The 24,988-nt window shown below is 40.8% G+C and overlaps 1 protein-coding gene across 6 annotated transcripts; it reads right to left on the minus strand.

The window, feature by feature from the left end:
• Positions 1-162: 162 nt before the first annotated feature.
• On the minus strand, positions 163-24,817 carry EXD1 (exonuclease 3'-5' domain containing 1). 6 transcript variants are annotated; one of them, XR_008234426.1, is made up of 12 exons: positions 24,626-24,804; positions 24,026-24,094; positions 22,955-23,006; positions 21,296-21,423; positions 19,387-19,454; positions 18,034-18,120; positions 16,822-16,926; positions 16,616-16,696; positions 12,338-12,493; positions 9,331-9,522; positions 6,650-7,144; positions 1,887-2,119 (listed from the first exon to the last, which is right to left on the minus strand). XR_008234426.1 is itself a non-coding variant. In XM_052782119.1 (11 exons), the coding sequence occupies exons 1-11, from the start codon at positions 24,750-24,752 to the stop codon at positions 1,787-1,789; spliced, it is 1,398 nt and encodes a 465-aa protein (XP_052638079.1). In that variant the 5' UTR covers positions 24,753-24,817; the 3' UTR covers positions 163-1,786. The 6 variants fall into 6 exon arrangements, 5 of the variants coding, with proteins under 5 accessions (XP_052638079.1, XP_052638082.1, XP_052638081.1 ...); XM_052782119.1 differs by lacking the exon at positions 6,650-7,144 and having other exon boundaries at positions 163-2,119; positions 24,626-24,817; XM_052782122.1 differs by lacking the exon at positions 6,650-7,144 and having other exon boundaries at positions 163-2,119; positions 16,822-16,872; positions 24,626-24,800.
• Between the last annotated feature and the right edge of the window lie 171 nt (positions 24,818-24,988).

Genomic DNA, 24,988 nt, shown 5'->3' on the forward strand with positions numbered 1-24,988 from the left:
CCTCACTGATGTGTGATAACGCATCACTGCTTGGAAGAATCTTGCTCCGGATGAATGATGTGAGCTCCAGTGCTGGAGAGGGGCCCAGTCCACTGCCAGCATCTCCTAGCAGACCAAATGAAACACGGACTCAATTTCCAAATAAAAAGCTGTAAGACAAACTTGTTTCAAGCCCGCTTTATTTTTCTAAAGTGAACTGAGACAAAGGAACTATTCAGTTTCATTACAGAATACTGTTAAGGGTTTAAAAAAAAAAAAGTACAAAATGTACTGACAAAGAGCAAGCCTTGGAAGTTTTTCTGCTGATTTTTCTGCCATTCCCAGAAGTGAGCAAGTCCTATCTATAGTTTCAAAGAAGAGACCTATTTAAATACTGCTGGTCTAGTACTCTTCGTGGAGAGAAAAAAAACAAACACACACCAAAACACATTTCCCCTAACGATATTTAAAAGAAATGCACACGGATGCATCGTAAGCATCTAGTCACACCAATTTACATCCAAAGAAAAATGGCTCAAACAGGTATGTACTCACATGCAGACATCATGTCCCTTGCAACCTGACATCATTACTCTTAACACATTCGCAGCCCAATGCCCAGATTGTTCTTAGGCTGCAGTCTGGTTGGGACAGTGACTGTTACCTCTTCCATTCTTCCCTATTTCATGTTGTTCCATCAGCGTTCACTGATACTCATAGCCACAACCCTGAGAACAAAACCTTCCTTATGCTTAAGGTGCTCCCCACCCTGTCTGAAGCATCTGAATGGCAAAACATGCAATATTTTTTATGTATTTCAAAAGCAAAGAATTTTCAACAGTCCTGTGCTTGCAAGACAAATATAGCCATAGGCCAAAAAAATGTTCCAGGACTCAGGCATGTCCTACATTAATTTTGTCATGTGGTAGAGTAGTACTATCAGTTGGAGGGGCTTTACTTTTAGTGAACACCAGCCAAAGCAAGTATATTGGAAATAAACTGGTTTTGCCTTTATATCTTATTTTGCTTGGGGGGGGGAAGAATGCTATATATCTTTTAAACTAATTTAACTGTTTTTTCCTCCCCTTTATACACACTTGTCTATATGCACACCACATTAGTGTTACAGCCTTATCTACATGAGTTTGAAACAGCAGTGCTGACAAACAACGGTGGCGTGCAACTTCCAGCAGGAAGCTTCTTTTCTCAGCCTAAAATAACTCTGACTTGGCAGAAAAGTTCTTTTTATCTGTACACCTCTGCTGTTTTTGCCAGCATAGCGATTCATTAGGGTGTGATCTTTTTCACTCTCCTATGAAAGACTGTTGTGTAGCTATGCCAAGAGACTTATCTGTATATAAACCAAGCCCACATGGGTTGGCCAAAAGGTTTTTAAATTTTTCCAAGCAAACCCTTTGTAATCTCAATGAAAAGGCATCTTATAAGCTCCCCTGTTTACATATCTGGATTGAATGAGAGTTTTACATACCTGCAACAGGTAACAAAAGAACCAATACAGTTTAAGACACTGGTCTGGTAACAACACAAGAAAAACAAATGTCACTGTTTTGAAATCAAAAATAGCTCTTGAAAAAAAATGGATCTCAAAAATAGACCTTGAGAAGAACAGTCAGACAAAGAAGGAATTTCCTTCAAAAGAAAGCCCATCATTCTTTCCATTCAGCAATGGGTTTACCTGTCATTGTAAAGAAAGGAGCTTTTGTTTGACACTTCTGCATGGGGAATAGCCCCTTTTTTCATTTGGATGTCTTCAAATACCCAGTCTAAGCTCATCAAGTCACCTGTATCAGAAATTAGATTCGTGCAGCCAGCTTGAGGTCAGTTTAAGGTTCTTCCACAGATTTACCACTTCATTTTGATTTTCAGGCTTTTCTTGACAAAGTACATCCTGATTGTAGAAGGATGTAATTTGAGACACAGCTTTATTTGTGGGAAAGCGATCCCCATCATCTCTGTAGTTTCCATCCTTCTGTGGATCGTTTCTCTCTTTTAATTCCAAGGCTGGTCTGATCAAAAGACCATCCTCATTCATTCTGTAGTCTTTTATTGCTTTCTCCCTTCGTAGCTTCTGGATGTCTGCCAGCTCACGTAGCTCCTCTGGCAGCTCCATGCAAATGGGCTGATAAGGAAAAAAGAAAAGAAACAGAAAAGAAATCAGATCAATACATATGCATATGCATGCTCTACTTTTGTTAGTACCAGGTAAGAGCTCCCTCTGTAATTAGCCAATGGAACAGAACAATCGTGTCTCATTAGTTCTGTGGAATGTATCGACTACCTGCTTACACAAACAATACTTCAGCAGAAAAAAGTCCCCCCATGCTCTTTCTTTTAAAGGGAACCCAAAGGGAAAAATATTAGACTTGCATTTATCGTTTACTCCTTTATTATGAAGATCTTCAAGATGTAATACTTCACATACAGGTTTTAGATGTCTCCTGAGAAACCTTTTGCACTATGAAGTTGTTGTAAACCCCCCAGAGAGGCATAACCAGTTCATGTTTGCTTGTAGGAGCTGCTGCAAAGGTAGCTTTCCCAGCTTTTCATTTAAAACCATGGTATTCTATCCTATGGGTAAAGAAAAACCTTATGTAGAAAAAGCCAACATAGTTAACAAATCAATGAAACAGCTGCTTAGGAAGTATGGGAAAGGAGATACACTCCTTGATTTGGTCCTGAGAACTGCATGGGACGTTGTTGAAAATACTACATTTAAGGATCTGCTTCTTAACAAGGACTGCAATGCTCACCATCTTTCTAGGAACAACAAAAAAATCCATGGTTGCGTTCAGCTGTAGAAAGGGGAATTGCACAAATAAGGAAGCTTGATAAAAAGTAGTAAGAGGCAGACAAGCAAATTCAGTCCTAGCAGGTAGCGTGGAGACAACTTCAAGACAACATACAAGCAGTATAGAGTAAACATTACCTAACAGCAAAAGATCACAGAAAGAGTGAAAGGAAATTGGCAGGACTACAGGTTAGGGGAATGGAGACAATGAAGTAAGCATCCTTCAGGAAAGCAAAGCCACATCTAAGTGAAGAAAATAGTAAGGATGAAGTTACACAAAAAACGAAGGGCAGGCCAGAATAATTTTATTAATATTTAACAAAAATATAACAGAACTATTAAAAAAATTTCTGTAAACATCAGAGGAGCACAAAATGTCAACCATGCTGCAGGGCTAAGTGATGATCAGAATATAGAAGCAGCATGGTAAAACCCACTTTTTTTTCTCTTCTACATTTAGAATGAAAAAAAGTGGAGATTCCCATATCAAAAACATTCATTATGTACCCAGAATCTGTTTCTGGTTGTCCCATAAATACTTAATACCAATACTTGAAATACAAACAGCAAGGTGGATTTCACCCCAAATTCCTGAACAGCGGAAAATGAAAAAGCTGAACTAGCAACTATAGTATCTTGCTTAAAACCTGCCTTGATACCCAGGGATTGGAAGATGGTAAATGTTTACAGGTTCCAGGAAAGATACAGGAGGCAACATGCTGGCAAGTCAGATGTCTGTGTGAGCATACTGGTAGAAACACTAAGAACAGAATGAGTGGATATACAGATGTGATGCACTGGAAAAGAGTTACCAGAGCATTTGTAAAGGGAAGCCATGCATCACAAACCTACGTCTAGAAGTTTGCACAGATCCAGAGGAAGGCTAAATAATTCAGACAGGATTAAAGAAAAAAAGCAGAGCAAGCACTTACTTGAAACACCCCACCTTCAGTTCTGTTTAACCAGAAGAATGTACATCCAGCTTCCTAACAGCTACAGTATCCTACAGTGACAGGTAATCCACCCCTTAAACCATTTAAAGCTAAGTTGCATGAAAATTCAGGCTGTATGTTCATAAAGATTAATATGCATTGTGTGCAGTCCCAACTCACCTGCCAATTAGGAAAACTTCTGGTTCAGGCATGCAATTACATTTAGACAGAGAACAGAGTTTCTGCCATCACGTGTCACGAATGTGTTATCTGGTATTATATACTGCACTGCACCCTACCTACTGGAGCTTTACCTTAAGTGAATCGGGAAATCAAGTCTGCTGCACAGGGATGTGCAACTCCCCTATGGTACCAGAGCTCTCCTTGTGAACTGTCACCACTTAAACAAGAAAACACTGCACTTCTAGGAGGACATTTGCTTCTTTACAGTGATGGATTCCCAGGCTGCATTTGCTTCTTTGAATTTTAAGTCCTAAACATCAGAATGCAGCTGCATTTCCAAGTACCTAACAACACACTATATGAATCTCCAAGGAGAGTTAGAAATTTAGCACATAGAGCTCCTTTACTAGCTCTTTTCTAGTGACAGAGCAGGCATAGAAACCCATTTTACTTGATGTCTGCATCCACAAGAAGAACAATTACTCCTGGTAGACAGTTATTGCTGAAAAAGCAGGAAACTGCAGAGACCTTCAGGGTGGGAAGTTTGCATTGAGTTCTCCCCCTCAGCGGTAAGGAAGTTTATCAGTTTGAGAAGATGCTGAAAAGGGAAGTTGAGGGTTTTGATAATGAAGCACTGGGGATCAGAGGTTACTGTTTTGCGTCTGGTTTGTGTGTAAAAAGTCAGTTGCTTAAGAGGGAGTGTCCACTCCCTCCTAAGGGAGTACTTGAGAAGACTCAACTACTACTTGCAGGTGATGACACAAGAAACCACAGAGAGTGTCAACATACATTTCCCGAACTGTCAGGATCAATGAGATGCCTTTCCTTTTATTTCCTTTTTTTTTTTTTTTCTTTTTTCTCCATTTTCTTCTTCATTCTCTTCTCCCAGTACTACATCAACAAGGGTATTGCATTATCATTTTTGGCTGCTGTGGACCACTGGCAATACTTTACTGTTCCTAGCAACTGCTAGGATGCATGACACCCATCTTTTCTGCAACTCTTTCCTGAAGGAAGCTCTAATCCATGAAGTTGCATCCTGCCACCTTGACAGCATGTCTCCCACCTGGCATACCAGCTCATGGGCCAGCTCCTCAGTACATCTTCTGTTAACCGGCGAAACAACTATCAAATGACAAAAGAATGTGTTTGGCTGTCCAGAAGCAAGGCTGAAGTCTTGCTGGAAGGGCTGCCCACTGGCTGACCATAAGGACTCTGTTTCTTTGCCATTTCCAGCAAAACATCTGAAAGATCAAGGGGAAGAAAAGATGGCTGAAACCTCAGGTGAAACCAGGACTACCGCCAGTGACTGCTGCAATTGTTCATGAGAATTATGACATCCAAGTCAAAGACTCAAACGCACTATTTGCATGAAATACATATATGCTGCTTGCTCTGCTCTTACTAGTTTATTGCTTTCACAGCAATAAACTGTCACTAATCTCCATTTCTACCTGCTTATCCATGGCCTCTGTTCCCATCACGTTATATACGAAAACTTGTCTTAAGTAAAGGGAAAGTACAAGCTTCTGTCAAAATAAGCTGGAACAAAACAAAACCCCCATCGGTTATGCATGTTCAAGAAACAAGGCAAAATTAGACACAGGTACATGCAATTATACATGTCTGAAATCAAGCACTCCTGAATACGTTGAAGGCTGCAAGGATGATCTGACCCTCGTAGGAGCTGTGCATTTAGCCAGAAAGTGATTCTTGTATTCTGCCACTAATGGGGGCCTGTTAGAGCATGCAGAAACTTCTCACTGAGGAACAAGGGATGCATGTGGAAAACTGACTGCAGAGACTGGGCATACAGAGCCCAAGGAAGGATGGTGACAATTACATTCATCAGTCTTATTCACACTTGTCTTTCCTCAACTCTCAGTGGAGGCAGTGATTCATAAGGGCAAGTGAACAGGCTTGACTTTTAATCCATGATTATGCATATTCACTTTTCCTTGCTGCTATTTCCAAGAGGAGAAAAAACAGGGTCTGGTCCAGATCTGCTCCCAGAGGCTGAACCCCCTGATTCGACAAGAGAAGGAGAGAGTAGGTAACTGCCCCAATAGTCATTATTCAACATTATTGGTCATTACTCAGCATTATTCAATTCACAGGCAACCTCAGACTGGAAAGCCAAAGCATTTTTTTCACTAAGTATATCCTGATACTGTTATTACACACAAAAGCTGTTGGCATTATGAACTTCTGGATATGGCAGTGACCCAGGAAAGATTAGGAGGATGCTACCCATGCTAGTCCAAGCTCAAGTTCAATGTTGTAAACCCTGATCCAGGAGCTGAGATTCAACGTGTGACAGCTGGAGATTGGAAAGAATGTGGCTACGTATTCCATTCATCTTCAGTATTTAATTTTTAACGAAGTCTCATGATTGAAACTGTGTCTGTATCTGTATACTTGTTTTGCAAGTATAGTTTACATGGGAGTGTCATAAGTTTGGGGGAATGGGAGAAGGAAAAAAACCCCAACATTCTTCTGTGTGACATGATGTCACTCAATAAGATCAGAAGGAACAAGAGCAGGCCAGGGAAGCATGGCTCTGTTCATTGGTCTAGTCAGGTACGACACACTCAAACACCTTTGTAGCCCAGAGACACAACAGAAGGCATTTCTACATAACTAACTTTCCCTTTGTCAAAAGGCTGAAGACCTGGTGGTTCTGTTCAGAGAGCAAAATCCAAGAACTAAAACAGAACAGAGAAGGGCCTAGAAGAGGCTTCCTTACCTGGAGTGATGGAAGTTAGTTTCCAGGTCAGATCATCTTCTCCAAGTGCCTGTAAATCAAAGAGGCCATGGTAACTTGGAAACTCTCTTGCCTAGTGGCTTTCACTCCCACAGCTTTCAGGTAAAGTCTTGATGTACCACAGATGGTTCCTGCTCACTCAGGAATTACGTCCACCTTCCAATTTAGAAGCTCAACTAGTGCAAGATATCTTTATGTCTTTGGCTTTGCTGCAGTCCTGCTTCAGCAACAGAGGCCTCTCTTCCAGTTCTCCAGCATGGAGAGAGCATAGTAGGTAACATATTTCAGATTTCCAAAATGTTTCCCTGGCATGGGTATTTACTTCAGAATCCAAGGAGATCATTACTTCTGCTGAAGTAGTGTTGGAACTGCACCAGATCATGTGTGGAGAACACAGTCATCAAGCATAGGGACTCCAGTGTTGCTGTTGTCGGAGACCAGCTCCAAGGTGAAGTCCAAGTTCATTGTACCAGACTGCTGTTCACCAAGAGTCCAAGGTGGAGCATGAGTGTAAATTGTAACTGGTCAGTGTAAAAAGTAAAATAGTCCAATAAAAGCATTTTCCAGGTAAGTTTCAACTGTAGCTCCACAAAGTGCACAGATGGCATAACACAGACCTTAATGATGGATAAGCTTTACTTCTAAGTATCTATGAAAAGGCACTAGAATAAATGGGGGAGGGGGGGTAGGTATCTTGACATCATTCTGAGAATCAGATTTGAATAAAGGCTTTTTGATTCCAGGAATTAATACAGACTCAGCCAGAAAACCTAGAAGTTGCATTAAGACAACTTTTTTTTCTTCTTTTTTTTTTTTTTCCCTTAAAACAGATTTAGCTGAACTCATCAACTTGCAAACGATTCCCTTAATGTTAACTTTGTTTACTTACTCAGTGAAGAAACTGAATTAACAGACCAGATTTAACTAAACCGTTAACTCCGTATTTGAAGTTTAAATATGTATTGCAAGCAGATTTTAAATAAAGTAGAAGCAACTTTCATTTGTGTTTCTTCTTGCAAGATGTAGAAACAACAGAAAATGATTAACAGTGAAATGATGGTGAAAATGGCTACTTTTATTAGCCATAGGACAAGATTTCTAAAGCAACTGCAGGAAGTATGATTATCAGATGTGATATTAAATAAATCTTCAAAATGCCATTTGAAATGCTCAGGATCAGATTAATTCCTTTGCTAATCTTATGGAATAAATGGATTTACAAAAGAATTGGCTTCAGCAACCTGAGTACCACTTTAAAAAAAATTCTACAAACAAATAGCCCAACGCAAAACAGCATTTGTACTCTTTTCACTTTAACAGACTGTTCTTTTCCGTTGTGTCATGCCTACTTTTGCATGCATTTCACATTGGAAATTCAGATGTCAAGCTCATTTTTTTCCATGAACTATGAACAACCTTCTTTTTTTGGCAGCTCTCCTCTAAAAAGAAAAGGTTTTCAGATATGACCTCTTCCATCTGTGAAGCAACTATGACCTCTTGTGGTTATCTAAACTAATCTCCTCCTAAATCCTCAATAATGGGATTTACTGCTCTGAGCTCTTAAGTAATTCCCAAAGGATTCAAGTCTGTGCTTGATTGCTTTGTTAAACCAGGGCAAAGAAAAAGACAACTTCTCCCATTAAGATAGACCTGCATTCTCTTTTCCTAATAAATATTTCAAGACATTTACAACTGCAAAAATGAGGCGGGTAACAGGATTTAATCATGTTAGTTCAGTCTCTTTGTGATGAATGGAGATGTCTAACTATTCATTTTTCACCTGAATTTAATACCTGCAACATCTTACATTGAGAAGACAGGAAAAGACCACACCAATACCACTGCTTATTTTGTTTGCATGGACCTCTTGTTTCCATTAGTGCAGGAAGGCAAGCTCCTCAACCAAAAAATCTCATTCCCCACCCCCTATCCCCTGCTTTAAAAATTAACAAGCAATTACAGAAGTGTCCACCATACAAGAGCCACTCCAAGGTATCTGGGCATGCAATACTACTGGTTCTATGTAACCAAATGTAACCAAAGAGGAACAGTGTTACTTGACTTTTTTTTTTTTTTAAGATAACACAGGTGAGAATAAATTAGGATGACAAGAGAACTCAGAGATGCTTTTACAGAAATAAAAATCTTTGGCCAGCAAGCAACAACATTACTCAGAAACAGCCAGTATATGCAAAATAGCAGTAAAGATGACAGAATAGGGGAAAAATAGAACAAGATTTAGGGACTAAATGCTCTTACCAAAACAAAGCAGCTCTGGCAGCTCCAGGTACCAACACTCCACAACTGCCTGTCCCTCTTAATGCCCTTGCACATACACAGCCTCTAGCGAGCCCAGAGGTTCTCAGTCTCAGATGAGAGTGAAGAGATGGCACATGTGCCTGTGCCCGTGCCTTAACAGCTGCAGCTCATCATCCACAATACTAACTTGAGGTGGATTTGTGCTAATAGACTGACATGAAATGCAGCTAGGTAGATGCAGACACCATCACTTCTGCTGCTGCACACAGGAAACAAAGTATGTGGCATAAAGTAGGGTGTACAGTTGCAGAAAAGGAAGCTGCTATAGCTAAGTCCTCCGGAGTTTATCCATTAGAGCCCTAGATCAAATCACTGACCACAGAAACAAGCAAAGATATTCCTACCTTTGTGCTCCCAAGGTGATCTCCAGACCCAGTCCGATAAGCATTTAAATAACCACATACTACAGTTGTTAGGTCAGACATCAAGTTATCCATTAGAGATGAGTGGAGCAGCAGAAGGTACATAGCCTTCAGAGCAAGTGCTTTAAGCAGAGGAGCTGGAAAAGGTCTCAAGAACCACATGTCAGGATTCTCCTGTGTATCCCAATGCAAATAAAAACAGTTATTTAAGTAGCAAAAATGATAACAAAGCTTTTCATCACATTCTTCTGCAGTTTACAACCTATCTCCCAATGCTGATCTCTATTTTCAGTGCTACTGAATGCTTGCAGCTTCTAAGGCCATCTGTGTACAAGCCTGTGGATGTCAGAGAAGAATGAGTTTGGGAGGAGGGATTGCTTCTTCAAAAAAACCCCAAACAAACCAAAAACCAACACACACCTATTCCAGCATTTAACGCTAGGTTCTCTCTCACCCATCTCTGAAACTAGGTTGGATTCCTGAGAGCTGAGCTGAAAGATCTAAAGGGAAAAAAACCCCTCCCATCAAGGGAGGCGGGGAAGCAGCTGGGGATAGTAACATCTTCAGCCATCACAACTGGAACCAGAAGAAGATGAAAATAAGCCCCAGTTAAGCTGTATGACCACAATATCCTGAGCAAAACTGTCACTATAGAGTGGCTTACACTGGTATACTTACTATCTACATATTATACAGTCATTTACCACTTTTAGTCTTCAGACCAATAGGAGGATTTGGTCTGGTAAACAAGGCAGGCATGTTGTCATTTGGCTTAGATTTACCATACAGAATTCTCTAAATTGAAATTTTGAGAGACACTATTAGGATTCCAAAACTTGTATAAAAATAAAGCTGTATTCAAATTAGAGGTTTCACTGAGTAGCTATTATAGCAATATCAAATAACATTTAATCCAGGTTTTCAAGAAAGACTTTAAGTCTATGAACAGGCAGTAAAAAAACACTCAGATTTACTCAGGAAGTTACAAGACCAGTATGAAGGAAGAAAAAAATGCTCTGGCAGGAAAGAGATTGTTCCTATCCAGTCAAGAAATCCTGCCTATACAGTCAGGTCTCATTAGGTATCTAGTTCCCATATTTAATAGCTTCTTTGGAAGTCTCCCCCCCTAAAAAAAAATAGCAAGGTCAGGTGATTAAAAACCCAGCAAAATGATGCCACAACTGGCACTAGCATATTTATATACTATTTGTTTAACTATTTTGATACCCTTCTATGATAAAATCACTCGCCTAGTGGATGAAGGGAAGGCAGTGGGTGTAGTTTTTCTGGATTTTAGTAAGGCTTTTGATACTGTCCCTCACAGCATCTTTCTGGACAAGTGGTCCAAGTGTGGGATGAACGGGTTCACGGTGTGCTGGGTGAACAACTGGTTGAAGGGCAGAGCTCAAAGTGTTGTAGTGAATGGGACTACACCTGGCTGGTGACCGGTCACCAGTGGTGTTCCTCGGGTTCAATTCTAGGGCCAGTTCTGTTCAATATATTTATCAACGCTCTGGATGCAAGAGTTGAATGCACCATTAGCAAGTTTGCTGATGATGCCAAACTAGGAGGTGCTATTGACTCTCTTGAGGGACAAGAAGCCTTACAGAGGGATCTAGATAGATTGGACCATTGAGCTATGATTAATGGGATGAAATTTAACAAGTTGAAACACTGGATTCTGCACCTAGGATGGAGTAACACCGAGCACAAGTATAAATTAGGAGAGGAGTGGCTAGACAGCAGCCCTGCAGAAAGGGATCTGGGTGTGCTGGTTGACAGCAGGCTCAATAGGAGTGAGCAGTGTGCCCTGGCAGCCCAGAGGGCAGACCCCATCCTGGGGTGCTTCAAACACGGCATAACCAGCCAGTCAAAAGAGGGGATTATCCTGCTGTATTCAGTGTTGGTGCAGCCTCACCTTGAGTACTGTGTGCAGTTCTGGGCCCCACAACTTAAGAAGGATGTGAAGGTCCTTGAATGCGTCCAGAGGAGGGCAACAAAGCTGGTGAAAGGGCTGGAAGGCATGTCCTATGAGGAGCGGCTGAGCACTTTAGGTTTGTCTAGTTTGGAGAAAAGGAGGCTGAGGGGCAACCTTATTGCTCTTTACAGCTTCCTGAGGAGGGGAAGTGGAGAGGGAGGTGCTGATCTCTTCTCCCTGGTATCCAGTGATATGACGTGTGGGAACAGTTCAGAGCTGCGCCAGGGGAGGTTTAGACTGGACATTAGGAAGCATTTCTTTACAGAGAGGGCAGTCAAACACTGAAACAGGCTTCCTAGAGAGGTGGTCAATGCCCCAAGCCTGTCAGTTTTTAAGGGGAATTTGGACAATGCCCTTAATAACATGCTTTAACTTGGTCAGCCCTGAATTGGTCAGGCAGTTGGACTAGATGATCATTGTAGGTCCCTTCCAACTGAAATAGACTATTCTATTTATCAAGCTTACATTCCCCAGATCTTAGGAGCTCCTGGCCCATTAATTTTTCCCTTACTTGTCCCCATCTGAAAGATTAACAAAAGTAAGGACAATAGAGAATAATGATTTGGCAAATGCCGCTGAACTGCACAAGTGAGAAAAAAATCACTACTGTAATTTTTTCATTCTAATAGTGCTGGCAATAAAAGTTTCCTCTTTCCCTATTTGACTCAGGATTCATTTTAATGAACTTGTTTGGTTGGAACTAGGTTTCAGAATTAGTAAAATATATTAAGATATCTGGAACATTTTTTACCCGAGTTATATATATATCCTCTATTGTACAAGCTTTGTGGTTCTTCAAAACCTCAATTTCAAATAAGCTATTAGGAAATACCAGCATAAGCACTGCTGCCAACTAGAGCTTGCATCTGTCTCCCAAGTCAGTGTTACAAAATGTCCTTAACGACAGCAATTTGACCACTGTATAGTGCCATGCTCTTAAAAAAAACTGACAGCAACATCTCAAGACGGGCAAAGCACAGCTCACAATTGAATCTTTGGAAGGTGCCTCACTGAATCACTCACTGAAGCCATCTGCTGCCTGCACTTCATGATGGCATCCCATTTGGAAGGTATCTTCAAGTGCTGCATCAAACACTCCTGTAACGTGCAGACACGATGCGGAAAGAAGCCACCTGTTGCCATTGAGAACTGCAGAGCATCAGCAACCTGTGATGGAAGGGATCAATATGCCGTGACCAGCGTTTGTTAACCCAAGATAAAGAATGTGGAGGTTTGACAGTGGGGATGCATATTAGAAGTAAAGTACGCTGCAAACAAATTAATCCTCGGTTTGACTGCATACAGTTGCAGAGCTAGTAATCTGACTCCTTAAAGCTGTTAGCTCACATAAAAGGTTAAATTAAGTTTTAATAATGACTTATATAAGTTATATGTTGCATTAGTCTAAGGCTCCTTCTAGCCCAGTACTCTTGCCTCCAGACAGCAGGTGGTTAGGAGCAATATCAGAAGAGAGTAAACATACAGTGTTACTTCCCCAGGATACTTACGGTTTTACCTTTTATCTAAAACCTGAAATAGTGATGCAATGTAAGGAAAACATGATGCAAGAATATGTAAGTTGTCAAAAACCTTTTGCCTAAAACCTTATTTTACCAGTAAGACTTGTCTTTGACAGCATACAGAGCCAGAAGGGAAGCAAACAACAGCCTCCAGCAGCAACTGCATGGCATGGTGTTTGCTTGTTTCTCATCCTGGTTTCATCCCTTTCACCCTTTTGCAGTAAGAGCAGGAACAGCCCTGAGTCTTGTCCCTAACCAGAGAACACAAAGATGAGTGGGACTATTGCAACAGGTGCAGAGAGAAGACAACAGAAAAGGGAAGCCTGGAAGACAGTCCACTCACCAGGGTAACGGAGAAGAAAAAATAAAAAGCCTGCATCCACACTCAAAATCTGAGACTGAGCTATCTGTCATTACAACAACCTATCCTTCAGACTTCCTCTGCTACTCAAAAGCCCAGATTCCCACTCTGGTCCCCTGAAATCCCCACTGACCTCTCATAGCCCTTTTCTCGTTACTACTCTCTCCTAAGAAACCTTGAGCCAACAGTCAATACAAGCATCCACAATCCAACCAACAAAAACATGAGCTTACAGGCCAGCCCAGTTTTACTGCAAGGGTTACAGCTAAAGCCACTGTTTGAACTGTTCTACCATATACTGCCCATGTGCTACCTAGATCAGACCACGTAGTACTTGGCAGCACCAGCTCAGCCCCTGCAATAGTGACTGCAGAATTTTAACTGACCTCTTCTGGCCTCTTATAGTAAGGCTAAATTCCAAGACCAAACCCCCATTCCTAACTTACCTATAAAGTCTTTGGGGGAAAAAAAAAAAAATCTCTTCCTGTCCAATAGCAAAGGCAAACAAGCTGGTATCATTTATTAATAACTAAAGCTGCCTCTAAGGCATCAGCTAAATAGCTAACTGCTACCTTCTCTGGGAGAGAAGCCATGTATTGGCTAAGCCTACCAGAAGAAAGTGCTAAGCCAATCCATTTACTGAATTTCCAAGGAATAAAAGATTGTATGAAGGTATTATGAAGAAAATGCAAAACATTAGAGCACCACAAGTAGAACAAGCCATCTTGGACTAAGGAGAGGAATGTCCAACCTCCTACGCTCTGTGGTAGGACAAAGAATCTAGGACTGCCTATATTTCTGCTAAGATGACTACATTGCTACAGTCCGAAGAAGTCTACAACGACCAGCTGAAAACTGGCAGGAAACATACCTAGAGAAAGGAACTGCAACAATTCAAACTGATGAGTTCACTGAAGAGAAGAAAATGGAGAAGATCCAGGTAAAGCTGACCTTCACTGGATTATAAGCACAAATCACCAGGTGACAAGGAGGTTTCCATCACTTATTACTCAACAGTCTTTTGTATTGTACTTCTGACCACTAAAGCTTTCTCTGGCTTTTCACTCTCAGTGGCCAAATGCAGATGAAGAGGAACCTCAGGAAAGACCTTCTCAAGCAATCAGTTACTTTTACTCAAAGTCAAAACAAAGATGATGTTCAAATCTATGGAAATATATTCCATTCTTCTAGATGGTTAGAGAGAGAGTTTCTAGTAAAAAAAATTCAATGCTTTCCAAACAAGGAGAGAAAAGACTTAAATATTTAAACAAAAATGAAAGCATCTTTGTGATCAACATTCATAAAAAGTCTAATCTGAATGAACAAGGTTATAGAATAAACTTGCCCACAATGAAAACAATGTTTTAACTTTCACTGTGAAAAATCTTTGTCCAAAGTCATTGCATGCTAATGGCTTGGATTCAAGGGCAGAAAAACTACAGCATCCTAAAGAGTAGCTTATGTGCATTGATCTGTGGAACCAGACAGCAACCGTGACTTCTTCACTTGTACATTTTACAATTAAAACTTCCGTGGACCTCTGTCTTATGGAAAGTCTCAAGCTGTCAAATTTTCTTTATTCTTTCAGCACACACCTCTAGGAAGAATTGTATTATTTCTTTTGGTAGTACACAGATACACAACCAATAACATTTTACAATAGGCAGGGATTTCAGAGTGTGAGAATGCTCTGGCCTCATGATGCAGCATATAAGTGTCCCAGAAGGCCATGCTAGGGATGTAAGCACTGACAACAGTCAGTTGCCTGCTCACTATGCAGCTTTTTAGGCTGCTATAGCCCAACAGGGACACCCTCCTGACCTCACCAAGGCAGTCAAATGTGAAATAGCAGTATCAGACTTCCACAAACATTATCACTGAAATACTTCAACAGGTGATGCTTAAGTACTATAAGAACATCAATGGGGAAGACATTGAAAATCAGAAACCTTTCACTGCAATCCTCTACATGTTGTGTTAATCGTATTAAGTTAGTTATTGCAAGGAATAAACAGTTGCAGCAACTGGCCAAAACCGGGGATAAATAACACTTTTCAAATTATGCAGGTGGGATCCTATCTAAACAAGAGTTCTTCATTCCATTGCTGTATTTTTTAAGCAGAGTCTCACTTGTGCACACAGCCTGTTCCAATTGTAGCAATGCTGGGAAGCCGTCTCTAAGAAGTGCTTCACAAAAAGCATCTATGAGAGTTTGCTCAGAGGTACCTCCCAGTTATTTGCTCCAGCAGTACACAGTAGAAGACAAGACAGCTTAATTCCACAATATCAGGTACCCTACAGGGTAGCCAAAACCAGACTACTTCACTAGCTTGCTTACATTAGAAGTAGGATTCAGGCCAACGAATCAGAGTAATTGAATCTAAGCCTAGAGATCTATCAGTGCAAGAAAAGCATGCATGTCACCTCATACCAAGACAACAGAACAATGAGTGCAACTCCATGTACCTCAGACCTTACGGTGGATAGTTCTCATTAGTTATTTCCACTGTATTGGTTACATGTTCTAGACAGTACAGTTGGGAGCACTGGTGGGAATTTTCATCCCGACCTTTTTCATGCAGTCAAGACTTAACACTGACTGATATTTGACCTGTAATGGAATGACATAATCTTTAGGGACAAAAGGCCAAACTAAGATCAGAAAGGGACCGAGAGAAACCTCTGCTGTATACAGCTTACTACATAGACCAGATTAGGGCTTTGAAGAGTTACTATAGGCAGTCATATCTATAACATGAAAAGTCAGTATATAGGCAAGGACAAGTCACACATAACTATGCGTAACATATCCATGCCCATTATGAAAGATCATAGCCATTATGTTATTTTCTTCTCTCTCAAAAGGCTCTAATTCTCCTGTTAGTCACACAAGATTAACTACCACAACTACCAGGGCCAGCACCAGCTAAAACAGATTTTTGTGGTAACCTGGCCTGTTCTCTCACTTCCACCACGGCTTTTATTAGCAGGTGCTTCCCAGTGCAAGATACCTGTAGCGTGAATCTGTTTCTACACTTGTGAAAGGGGCAGAAAGTATAACAAAGAACACAAAGCACAAGCCAGCCTAGCTCCTGTTTAAGTCACAGTGGCCTCAGGTTGCACCAAGTTTAATCGAGATCAGTTAATACATCTTTAAAAAAACACATTAAACTTGCTGCTAATATTAGAAATTAACTACCTTCTAAAATAGGTCTACACAAGACTCTAAATAACACTATCAGCCTTGTCTGCTGGTTCTTTTTAGCTAGAACAAACCCACTACATTTACATGGTTCAACAGCTGTCACATTCTAGTAATGTTAAACCTTCTCTTAGAGAATGCCCTGAACAAGGCTGAAGTTTCTCTTGTTGAAACATTTGTTCCCAACCAGAACATCTGAAGGGTACCTGTGTATCAAAGACATTGAAGAGAAGGACACCGTACTGGTGAAGCAGGCAGTCTGAGATCCAGCGGCAGTCATGCATGACCTGAAGCAAGAAAGAGCTGTCAGACAAATATGTGTCCAACTGCAACTTTTTTGGTGCAGATAGATCATTATATATGTATATGACCTCTGCGACCACAAATGTCCTCACACACCCTGTACCCTTACCTTCAAGATGTTTTTATCTTCCAGCACCATTTGTAATCCATTTTTGAAAGCCTGAGGTCCCAGAAGGAAGATATCAAATAGAAAAATATGGCTCTTTGTTGCTATCTACAACAAATTCAGTTGCAGTGAAAATGAGTGAGGGACAGAAGAACAAAGGATTTGAAAGTAGGAGAGAATGCACTGTTACCCACAAGCCATAAACTCCTATGTACAGGCTTATGTTGGGCACAGCAGATTTAGTTTTCTTAACGCAAATTCATAAACAAGTCTTGTTTTTTCCAGAGATGCTCAGAGACTCTCACAATAATTAGAAAGAACGACCCAGTAGTCTACTACACACAGTTAAATACAGCATTTTGAGACATAGCAAGAGCAAACCCTATGCACAGTACTTAAAATAAATTCCTACACCTATTATAGTGACATTTTTAAAGAACCACTTCCAACAAAATTCTTGTGCCCATGACATTCCTTTCATTGTCAAAGACCACTACCAAAGAAATAAAGGACATCATTTTCCATCCTAGCATTTCAAACAGGATATGAAATTTAGGTTTTGCTTGTGTTCAAATTCATAATGGTTTAACAAAAGCTGTTATTTGAAAGCAATTTAGCCATACCAAAGCAAACATTTTGTGGACACTTACTTCTGCATAAACGAGTTAAGTTTGAAGCATGAACTCCCACACAAGTTTTTGCTTTGGATAAACACACTCACTTTTAAATCTATTTAAAAATAAACTAAGACGATTTTATGCTAACATATTAAGCTATTCTCCTTTCTGTCCCTTCCTTTTCAGATGCTGATACTATGACAGCTAATTAAGACACTGTATCATCTTTAGATGGATTTTACTCCTTCAATTATATTGTCATTGTGATTAGGTCTTGCAGTTTTTCAATAAGTAACAGCTGTACTAGTGCAGTACCTCTATTTGTATACAAGTATATAAAGATGGCAAGCCAAATATGTTACATTGTTAGATACAAATGTATAAATTACATACAAGTTTAGTAATTATTATGTTGCCTTATAATGACATAATTCCTTCTGTAACAGGTCTTTTATGAAATACCTGATCTGTCTTGAAGAATATCATAGCCCTTACCAAAACAGTTATGTGAGTAAGTCTTAAACACAGGCTAATCCCCAAATGTTTCTCAGTTATGCCTCTGTTTAGTGGCACATTTTGGGAAATAGCTGCCTCTTACCTCAAGCCATGAGAGTTTTCTGTGACGACACAAATTAACACCGTCTCCTGCTACACTGACAACACACTGCTGTTTTAGGTGCAGCACCTAATGAAAAAAAAATAGGGTTAAAATAAATAGTGCCAGAGAATGATAGGCAGAAGGACAAATAGTAAAACCGTGATTTTTCTGGTCATGATCCATATTTAAAAAGATAAATACAGATCAAAACCACAATGAATCTCAGATATATAGTGATCCAAGAGAAACCGACACAGTATCAGTCCAGTCACAGATAGACAGCTGGAAATTCCACAACTAGAAACCCCAATGATAGGTTTAGCAGAGATTATGGATAACTAAAGAATATAGACTCCCCTGATCTCCTCCCAAGAAATTCTCCTAAGTAGGTTGTAGGAACTTCTTTAAGATCACATAAACAAGGTGTTCCTTTCAGATGAAAAGGAGAACTCATTTTCTAAGGTATAAAAGAAAAACCTGTTACTCTCAAAGACACAAAAAGTTTTCAGACAATTAAGATAAAGCAACCTGTAGTGCACATGTAACACAAGAGTAGAAGGCATAAACAGAAATAAAAAAGACAGCTTCTTTTTCAAGCAACAGTTAGGATTCCTCTGTAAGCAGGGGAAATCTCTTCCTGTGGGGGAAGAGTTTTTTCCTCTGTATGTGCAATAGATTTACCATAATAAGAGCCCAAATCCCAACAGGTGTTACTGCAAGACAAAATGGCACGGAGAACCTACAGTATTGCTGGTCTAATTCAGGATGTAAAAAATGCTATTAAATTTAATAATAAATCTACCATTGGCTGCAAGTTCTGAAACAAAGCCTTTCTATCAAGTCTGCTTATGTTATTACACATGATTTAAGAGAATAAGGTCCAGGCATGTCTGGAGTTCCAAACACCTACAAAACAACACAATCAATTCCCTCTCCAAATGCCAACAAATCCTCATGTTGTTCCCTTCCTAAACAAAACAATTATTCACTAAATAGTGATACTAGCCTTTCACCTCAGATACTGGTGATACAGAGTCTGAAAACAGCAACCAACACACACTGATGCAGATTCACATCCACCCACTACAAACTCACATACATTGCACTCTCTCCCTGCATATATGCACACTTTAAATATACTTTGATGCCACCAGAGATACCATTTCTACTTGACTTAAAGAAGCCAGTTACTACCTATCACTCAAATTTCACTGCAGTCTGCAAAAGTGATTTCCAGTATAAGACGTCACGAAGCAGTGCTCAAAATCCTGCCACTTAATGGATCTACCGACAATTAGAATGAACAGGCTTAGAAGTCACATACACTGCATAAGAGCTTTCATTAGTACTTACTGCTGGGCCAAATTTCTGCTGAAAAGAATCAACAACTGTGTACTCCACATTCTCTTCTTCCTTCTCCTCTAAAAGAAAGACAGAAAAAAAAATCATTAGATGCTTCCTCTACTTGAATGAACTTTTGTCATGGTTTAACTCCAGCTGGCAACTAAGCACCACACAGCCGCTCACTCACTTCCCTCACAGTGGGATGGGGAGAGAATCAGAAGGGTAAAAGTGAGAAAACTCGTGGGCTGAGATAAAAGCAGTTTAATAGGTAAAGCAAAAGCTTTATGCACACACAAGCAAAGCAAAACAAGGAATTCATTCAGTACTTCCTGTCGGCAGGCAGGTGTTCAGCCATCTCCAGGAAATCAGGGCTCCATCACACCTAACGGTTATTTGGGAAGACAAAACACCATCACTCCAAACATCCCCCTGCCTTCCTTCTTCTTTCCCCAGCTTTATATGCTGAGCATGACGTCATATGGTCTGGAATATCCCTTTGGTCAGTTGGGGTCAGCTGTCCCAGCTGTGTCCCCTCCCAACTTCTTGTGCCCCCCCAGCCTGCTCGCTGGTGGGGTGGGGTGAGAAGCAGAAAAGGCCTTGGCTCTGTGTAAGCACTGCTCAGCAGTAATGAAAGCATCCCTGTGTCACCTACCCTGTTTTCAGCATAAATCCAAAACATTGCCCCAGAGCAGCTACTGTGAAGAAAATTAACTCTATCCCAGCCAAAACCAGCACAACTTTGCACAAGGTATACATTTTGTATAACGTTGTTGTAATCACTCTACTTTTCTGGTTTAGCTGTTCGGTTCTTCCCCCTCTACTTCCTGAACATACCCAAGCAGATTACTGAACTGACTGATTCAGATGTGTACAGTTTAGAGCATGACCCAAAATTCTGTTTTTTGACAGAAAAACTGGCTGTTTAAAAGTGAGTTGCAGCATTACTTTTTGTCACTATGATGCATAAAGGAAACAAACAAACAAAAAAAGCACCCTAATGCCCAGGCTTGTCCAGGGAAGGAAAAAGATTGTGACAAAACTAACAGACAGTGACACCACAGAACACGGACAACTGAGTGATCAAAGGAGCAAAGAGAATTTAAGCCAGATTTTAATATTTTTTAACACCTGCTTAACAACATCCAATGAACAGGTACAGAAGGGTTCTCTTAAAGATTCTCCCTTCTCTTTAGGTAAGATGCAAATGTTAATAATACGCATCCATGACAACACAAGGACAATCCTGTAAACTCTAAAATAACAGTCAATTGAAAGACCATAAGAACAAATTTTTAAAGGGTCTCCCAGATCATATCAAGCCTTGCTCATTTTCTTCCCCACTAAGTAGGTAAACGCAGCTAACCTTCCTTTAGCCTATACAGGTCTTGCACTCTTGTCACGGCTCTACGAGAACAGAACGAGCTGATCACATTTTGGATCTGTACCTGTATATGTGTATAGAGCAGGAACTGCACAACCAAATCAATGCAAGCATGTGATAGGCAGCACAGAACCAAAGAGCAACAGTCTTATTGACCTTTGAGTTATCTATCAAGCCACATACATTTCAGGAACAACTATAAGATTAAAACAATGACCAGAGAGGAATGCTCACTGGCTGAAGCACTTCAGTTTCTCCAAAAGATCAGTTGTGCTGCTCAGCCACTTTTACAGTTGATGAGAGCTACAGGATAAACATTCTGGAAAGCAGATGAGTTTCTTTCTGATACTGTTAACATATCTGCAGGCAAAGAGCATATCTGCAGATAATGTGCTCTGTACCTATCTTTCTGTGACCATTGTTCCTTCAGAACACATCCTGTTTTGATACAGGCAAATCAAGAGATCACAGCCTCTGGGAAAGATGTTGTCTGACAAAGACAAACTAACTACATTGCTTGACTAATATCCACATTACCTGAGAGGGAGTATTTTAAGCTATTTGAGGCTCTGAGCTGGCTCTCTTGGGAAATGCAAGAAGTCCACGGGCCACAATCCGCTGGTCCTGTGTCCGCTTGTTTGTTCCCTTCAACAGCTGAAGTGCACCTGCACAAGCAAGGCAACCGTACATAGCACAGAAGTCAAAACATTACACATTCCACCAGCACAGACATTTTAATAAAGAAAATTATTTCATCCAATGCCATCTACCTGTGTCCAGACAATGAACTGCTGCATGTGAAGCAACTTCCTAATCCAATGTGCATGGTTCTTAAAGAAGATCTTGAAGCTACCCAACAGTAAGCTTATTTTGCACAAAAGGACCTTTATTTCAGATAAAATTTCACATTTATTCTGAAAGTGAAAGGTGAAAGCAGAACCTGAACACATGTTTACTGCAAAGGTCAGCAACAGTTTCAAGGGAAGAAAGAGCTCAAAGTACAAAGAATGAAGTACCTGACCTGAGCCCAAGAACAGATATTTAAATTGCATGGTAAGTCTTTACACTGAATCAATAATATTTGATCCATTAGTCTGTAACTGGAGGGTGATTTTACAAGTTCGCCAATACATAAAACAGTTATACCTACTGAAACTTTACTGTAATCAAACAGAAGTTATTAAATCATATAAAAGGACCAGAAAAAAAAATAGAGTTAGTAAACATTCACCTGACTGAAAGATGTCACATATAAGATGCTTAATTTCTATGACAGGACAGTCTGTCAAGAATACTTCACTGGAAAATATGACTTACTAGTATAAATTTCCTTATATTGACATAAAAACATCCCATTATGATTATAGAGCTCCAATCATGTACATCTCTATCTCAGTAGAATAAAACATAAAAAGCCCTTTCTGATCAGCCTTGAGATGTAGCTGAAGAATCTTGTATCTAAAATTGTATTTAAAGGATTAACACAGGAATCTGCTAACGAGGTGAGCATACTCAAGTATGTGTTAACATAGGCTTACTCAACAGGGAGAAAGAAGACAAGACAGCAGCAAGCAAGACGACTGCTGCTAATCACAATTTTATGTGTTTTTTAACTATATTTTACAGACTATTTGGTAGATGGCACTTCATTCTACTTCTCTTAAGAGGAAGAATAAACTATTCAAATGTGGTCTTCTGATGAGACTCAAAGCAAAGCCATCTAGGAGCATGGGTCTGCACGAGTTTGAAACATATTTTTACCAGCTTCCCAAAGTCACATTTACATATGTTTTGAGAGCATCTGTATAAACCTAACCTTCCCTGTGCAATTGTCCTGGAACTGTTCCACCACAGAAGAAATGCTCATAGAAATCCTCCCTGAAACCACAAGCTGACAAGAAAACAAACCAAGCAAATTCTTCTACCTAGGAACGCTAGTGGGAAGAAAAAAAAAGAAAAAAAAAAAAGGAAAAAGCAAAAAGCAAGAGAGAGAAATTGTAAGCAATAGCTTGGAAGAACCTTTTACACAGTGAAAGTCTTCCACTCACTGCCTTGTTCACCCCCTTAGAGCAGAGAAATACAAACCTGGCACAGCTGAGTCTGAACATCAGTATTATACTAAATATAAGTGGTGGCTCCCTTAGCAAGCGCATCCCACCCCTTCTACCGTGAAAGGAAGGAAATATTTCAACGTACTCAGAGAGCATTGCTGTTCCCTTCCCTGAATCTGGTTCATCCAGCAATTCCACTGCAATAGAAACAAACAATTCATACTCTAGTGCTGACAAGCAACTTTTTGACACTTGTTATCTCCCAAAAAAAGGAGATACTAACCAATCCTAACCACCATAGGACACAGCCATACATATAAAAAAAGAAATTTAACTCAAAGTATAGTTTAAATAATTTTAAATTCACTCTGATGTACAAATCTATATAAAATAACTTACATCGGTAGCCTAGATAAGGTGTATTTCAGAACTCCAGCATTTAAACAAGACTAACGACTTAGCATCCCACCAAAACAAAAGTCAGTATTGAACTACAACTAATTACAGACTATTACATATACAGTAAAGTAGGTATAAGGAAAAAAGGTAGAATGGAGTCAGTTAATCACTTGATAAGTCTAAATAGCTGCCTTCTAGCTATTTCCCCCTCAGCACTTTGCTCCTTGTCCCCAAGCAAAGCAGGTGCCAAGAGAAATGCACAGGACCTTTATACACTAGAAATGTTTTTCTTAAATAATCCCATATTCTTATCACTACTGAATCACAGAAAGTGGCTCAGATAAACAGACCATTTAATAGAGATGCTTTTGCCTGTGTGAGTAAAAGCAAAACCAAGTTAACTAGAACTTTAAGCAATTTAACTTCCCAGCAGACTGCATTAGTGAAAGTCTTGCACGTATATGAACATACACAAATGAATGTAACTTGCCTTCAGGGGGCACGCTTATCTCAACTGATTACCTTTGGAGTGGTTACTTTCATTAGTGGTCTTCTTGGACTTTATTCATTATTTAACTAATAAGCTTTCATGCAGCACAGTCACAAGACCCTCACAAAGTGGGGAATTATTGTTATTTCACTGATAGATAATTGGGGAACAAAAGTTGTGTGATTTATACAAAATTCTAAATCCTACTGATTTTAGAAGATGTGCAACTGAAGAATTCAGCAGAGTGAGCAAAAAATGGGATTTAAAATGCTGAACTAAAAGTGGGCATGATCCCTGTGCCCCAAACTGCAGCAAGAAAAGCCTCACCATTGACTATTTCATGGCCAAAAAACATCTTTACTCCTGGAGCGCTTCTGCCAGTTTCTAAGTTCTTCACTGAAATGAGGGAGGGGAAGAAAATACAGACATACATCAAGCTCTACTGTTTGGGGTAAAAGCTTATCATCTGCAGAACAGAGCAAGACCATAGGACCGGGCAGTACTAGTAACTAGGAAAAAAAAACCAAAAAACCAAAACAGCCAGTGGGTTATTTTAAGTGACAGCTCTTTCGCTCTACAGAAGAGGGTTTCCATAAGATGACCGTGCACCGAGTAGGACACAACTCAGGGCTGCTACACCTACACAGTCTCACAGCTGAGAGCACAGGCAGGTGCTGCTAACTCCTACTTTACGTTTTATTCGTCCCAGGGCCCGTTTTGCCTCCCGGAAAGCACCCGCGGGCACGCTCGGCGTGTCAGCCTTCCCACGCCAGCGGTGACGAAGCGTCCACCGCCGAGCCAGGCTCCTGTTCGCCAGCTCCCTTCCCTCAGCGACCGGGCTCACGGCGCTGGGCCGGCCTGCGCCCCTCCCGCTCCCCCTCACAAGCTGAGGCGGCGCGGCCCTGCCCGCAGCCGCCCCCCCCCGACCTGTCCGCAGGAGGAGGCTCCGGTCGGGGTTCACATGCTGCAGCACCCCCTGGAAGACGCCACATTTTAAGGTGATTTTAACCGTTCTCCCCAGAATGGCACCGAAGTGCTCGCTGCTGAGGGCCATACGGCAGCCCGGGACGGCGGCGGGAACGGAGCTCCCCCAGCGAGACACCTGCGGCACACAGCAACGGACGGGCTGTGGCGGGACGCCGAGGCCCCGCCCACGCCCCGGGGGCGGGACCATCGGAGCCCACACCCAATCATGGAAGGGAAACTTACTGAGGGCAGCAAGAGCCGCCCCGCCCGCTGGGAGCAGTAGGCCGCCTCTGCCTCGGCTGTAATGGCCGCCGAGGGACGACG

This window comes from Harpia harpyja, chromosome 3 (assembly GCF_026419915.1).
Source record: "Harpia harpyja isolate bHarHar1 chromosome 3, bHarHar1 primary haplotype, whole genome shotgun sequence".
Taxonomy (NCBI): Eukaryota; Metazoa; Chordata; class Aves; order Accipitriformes; family Accipitridae; genus Harpia; species Harpia harpyja.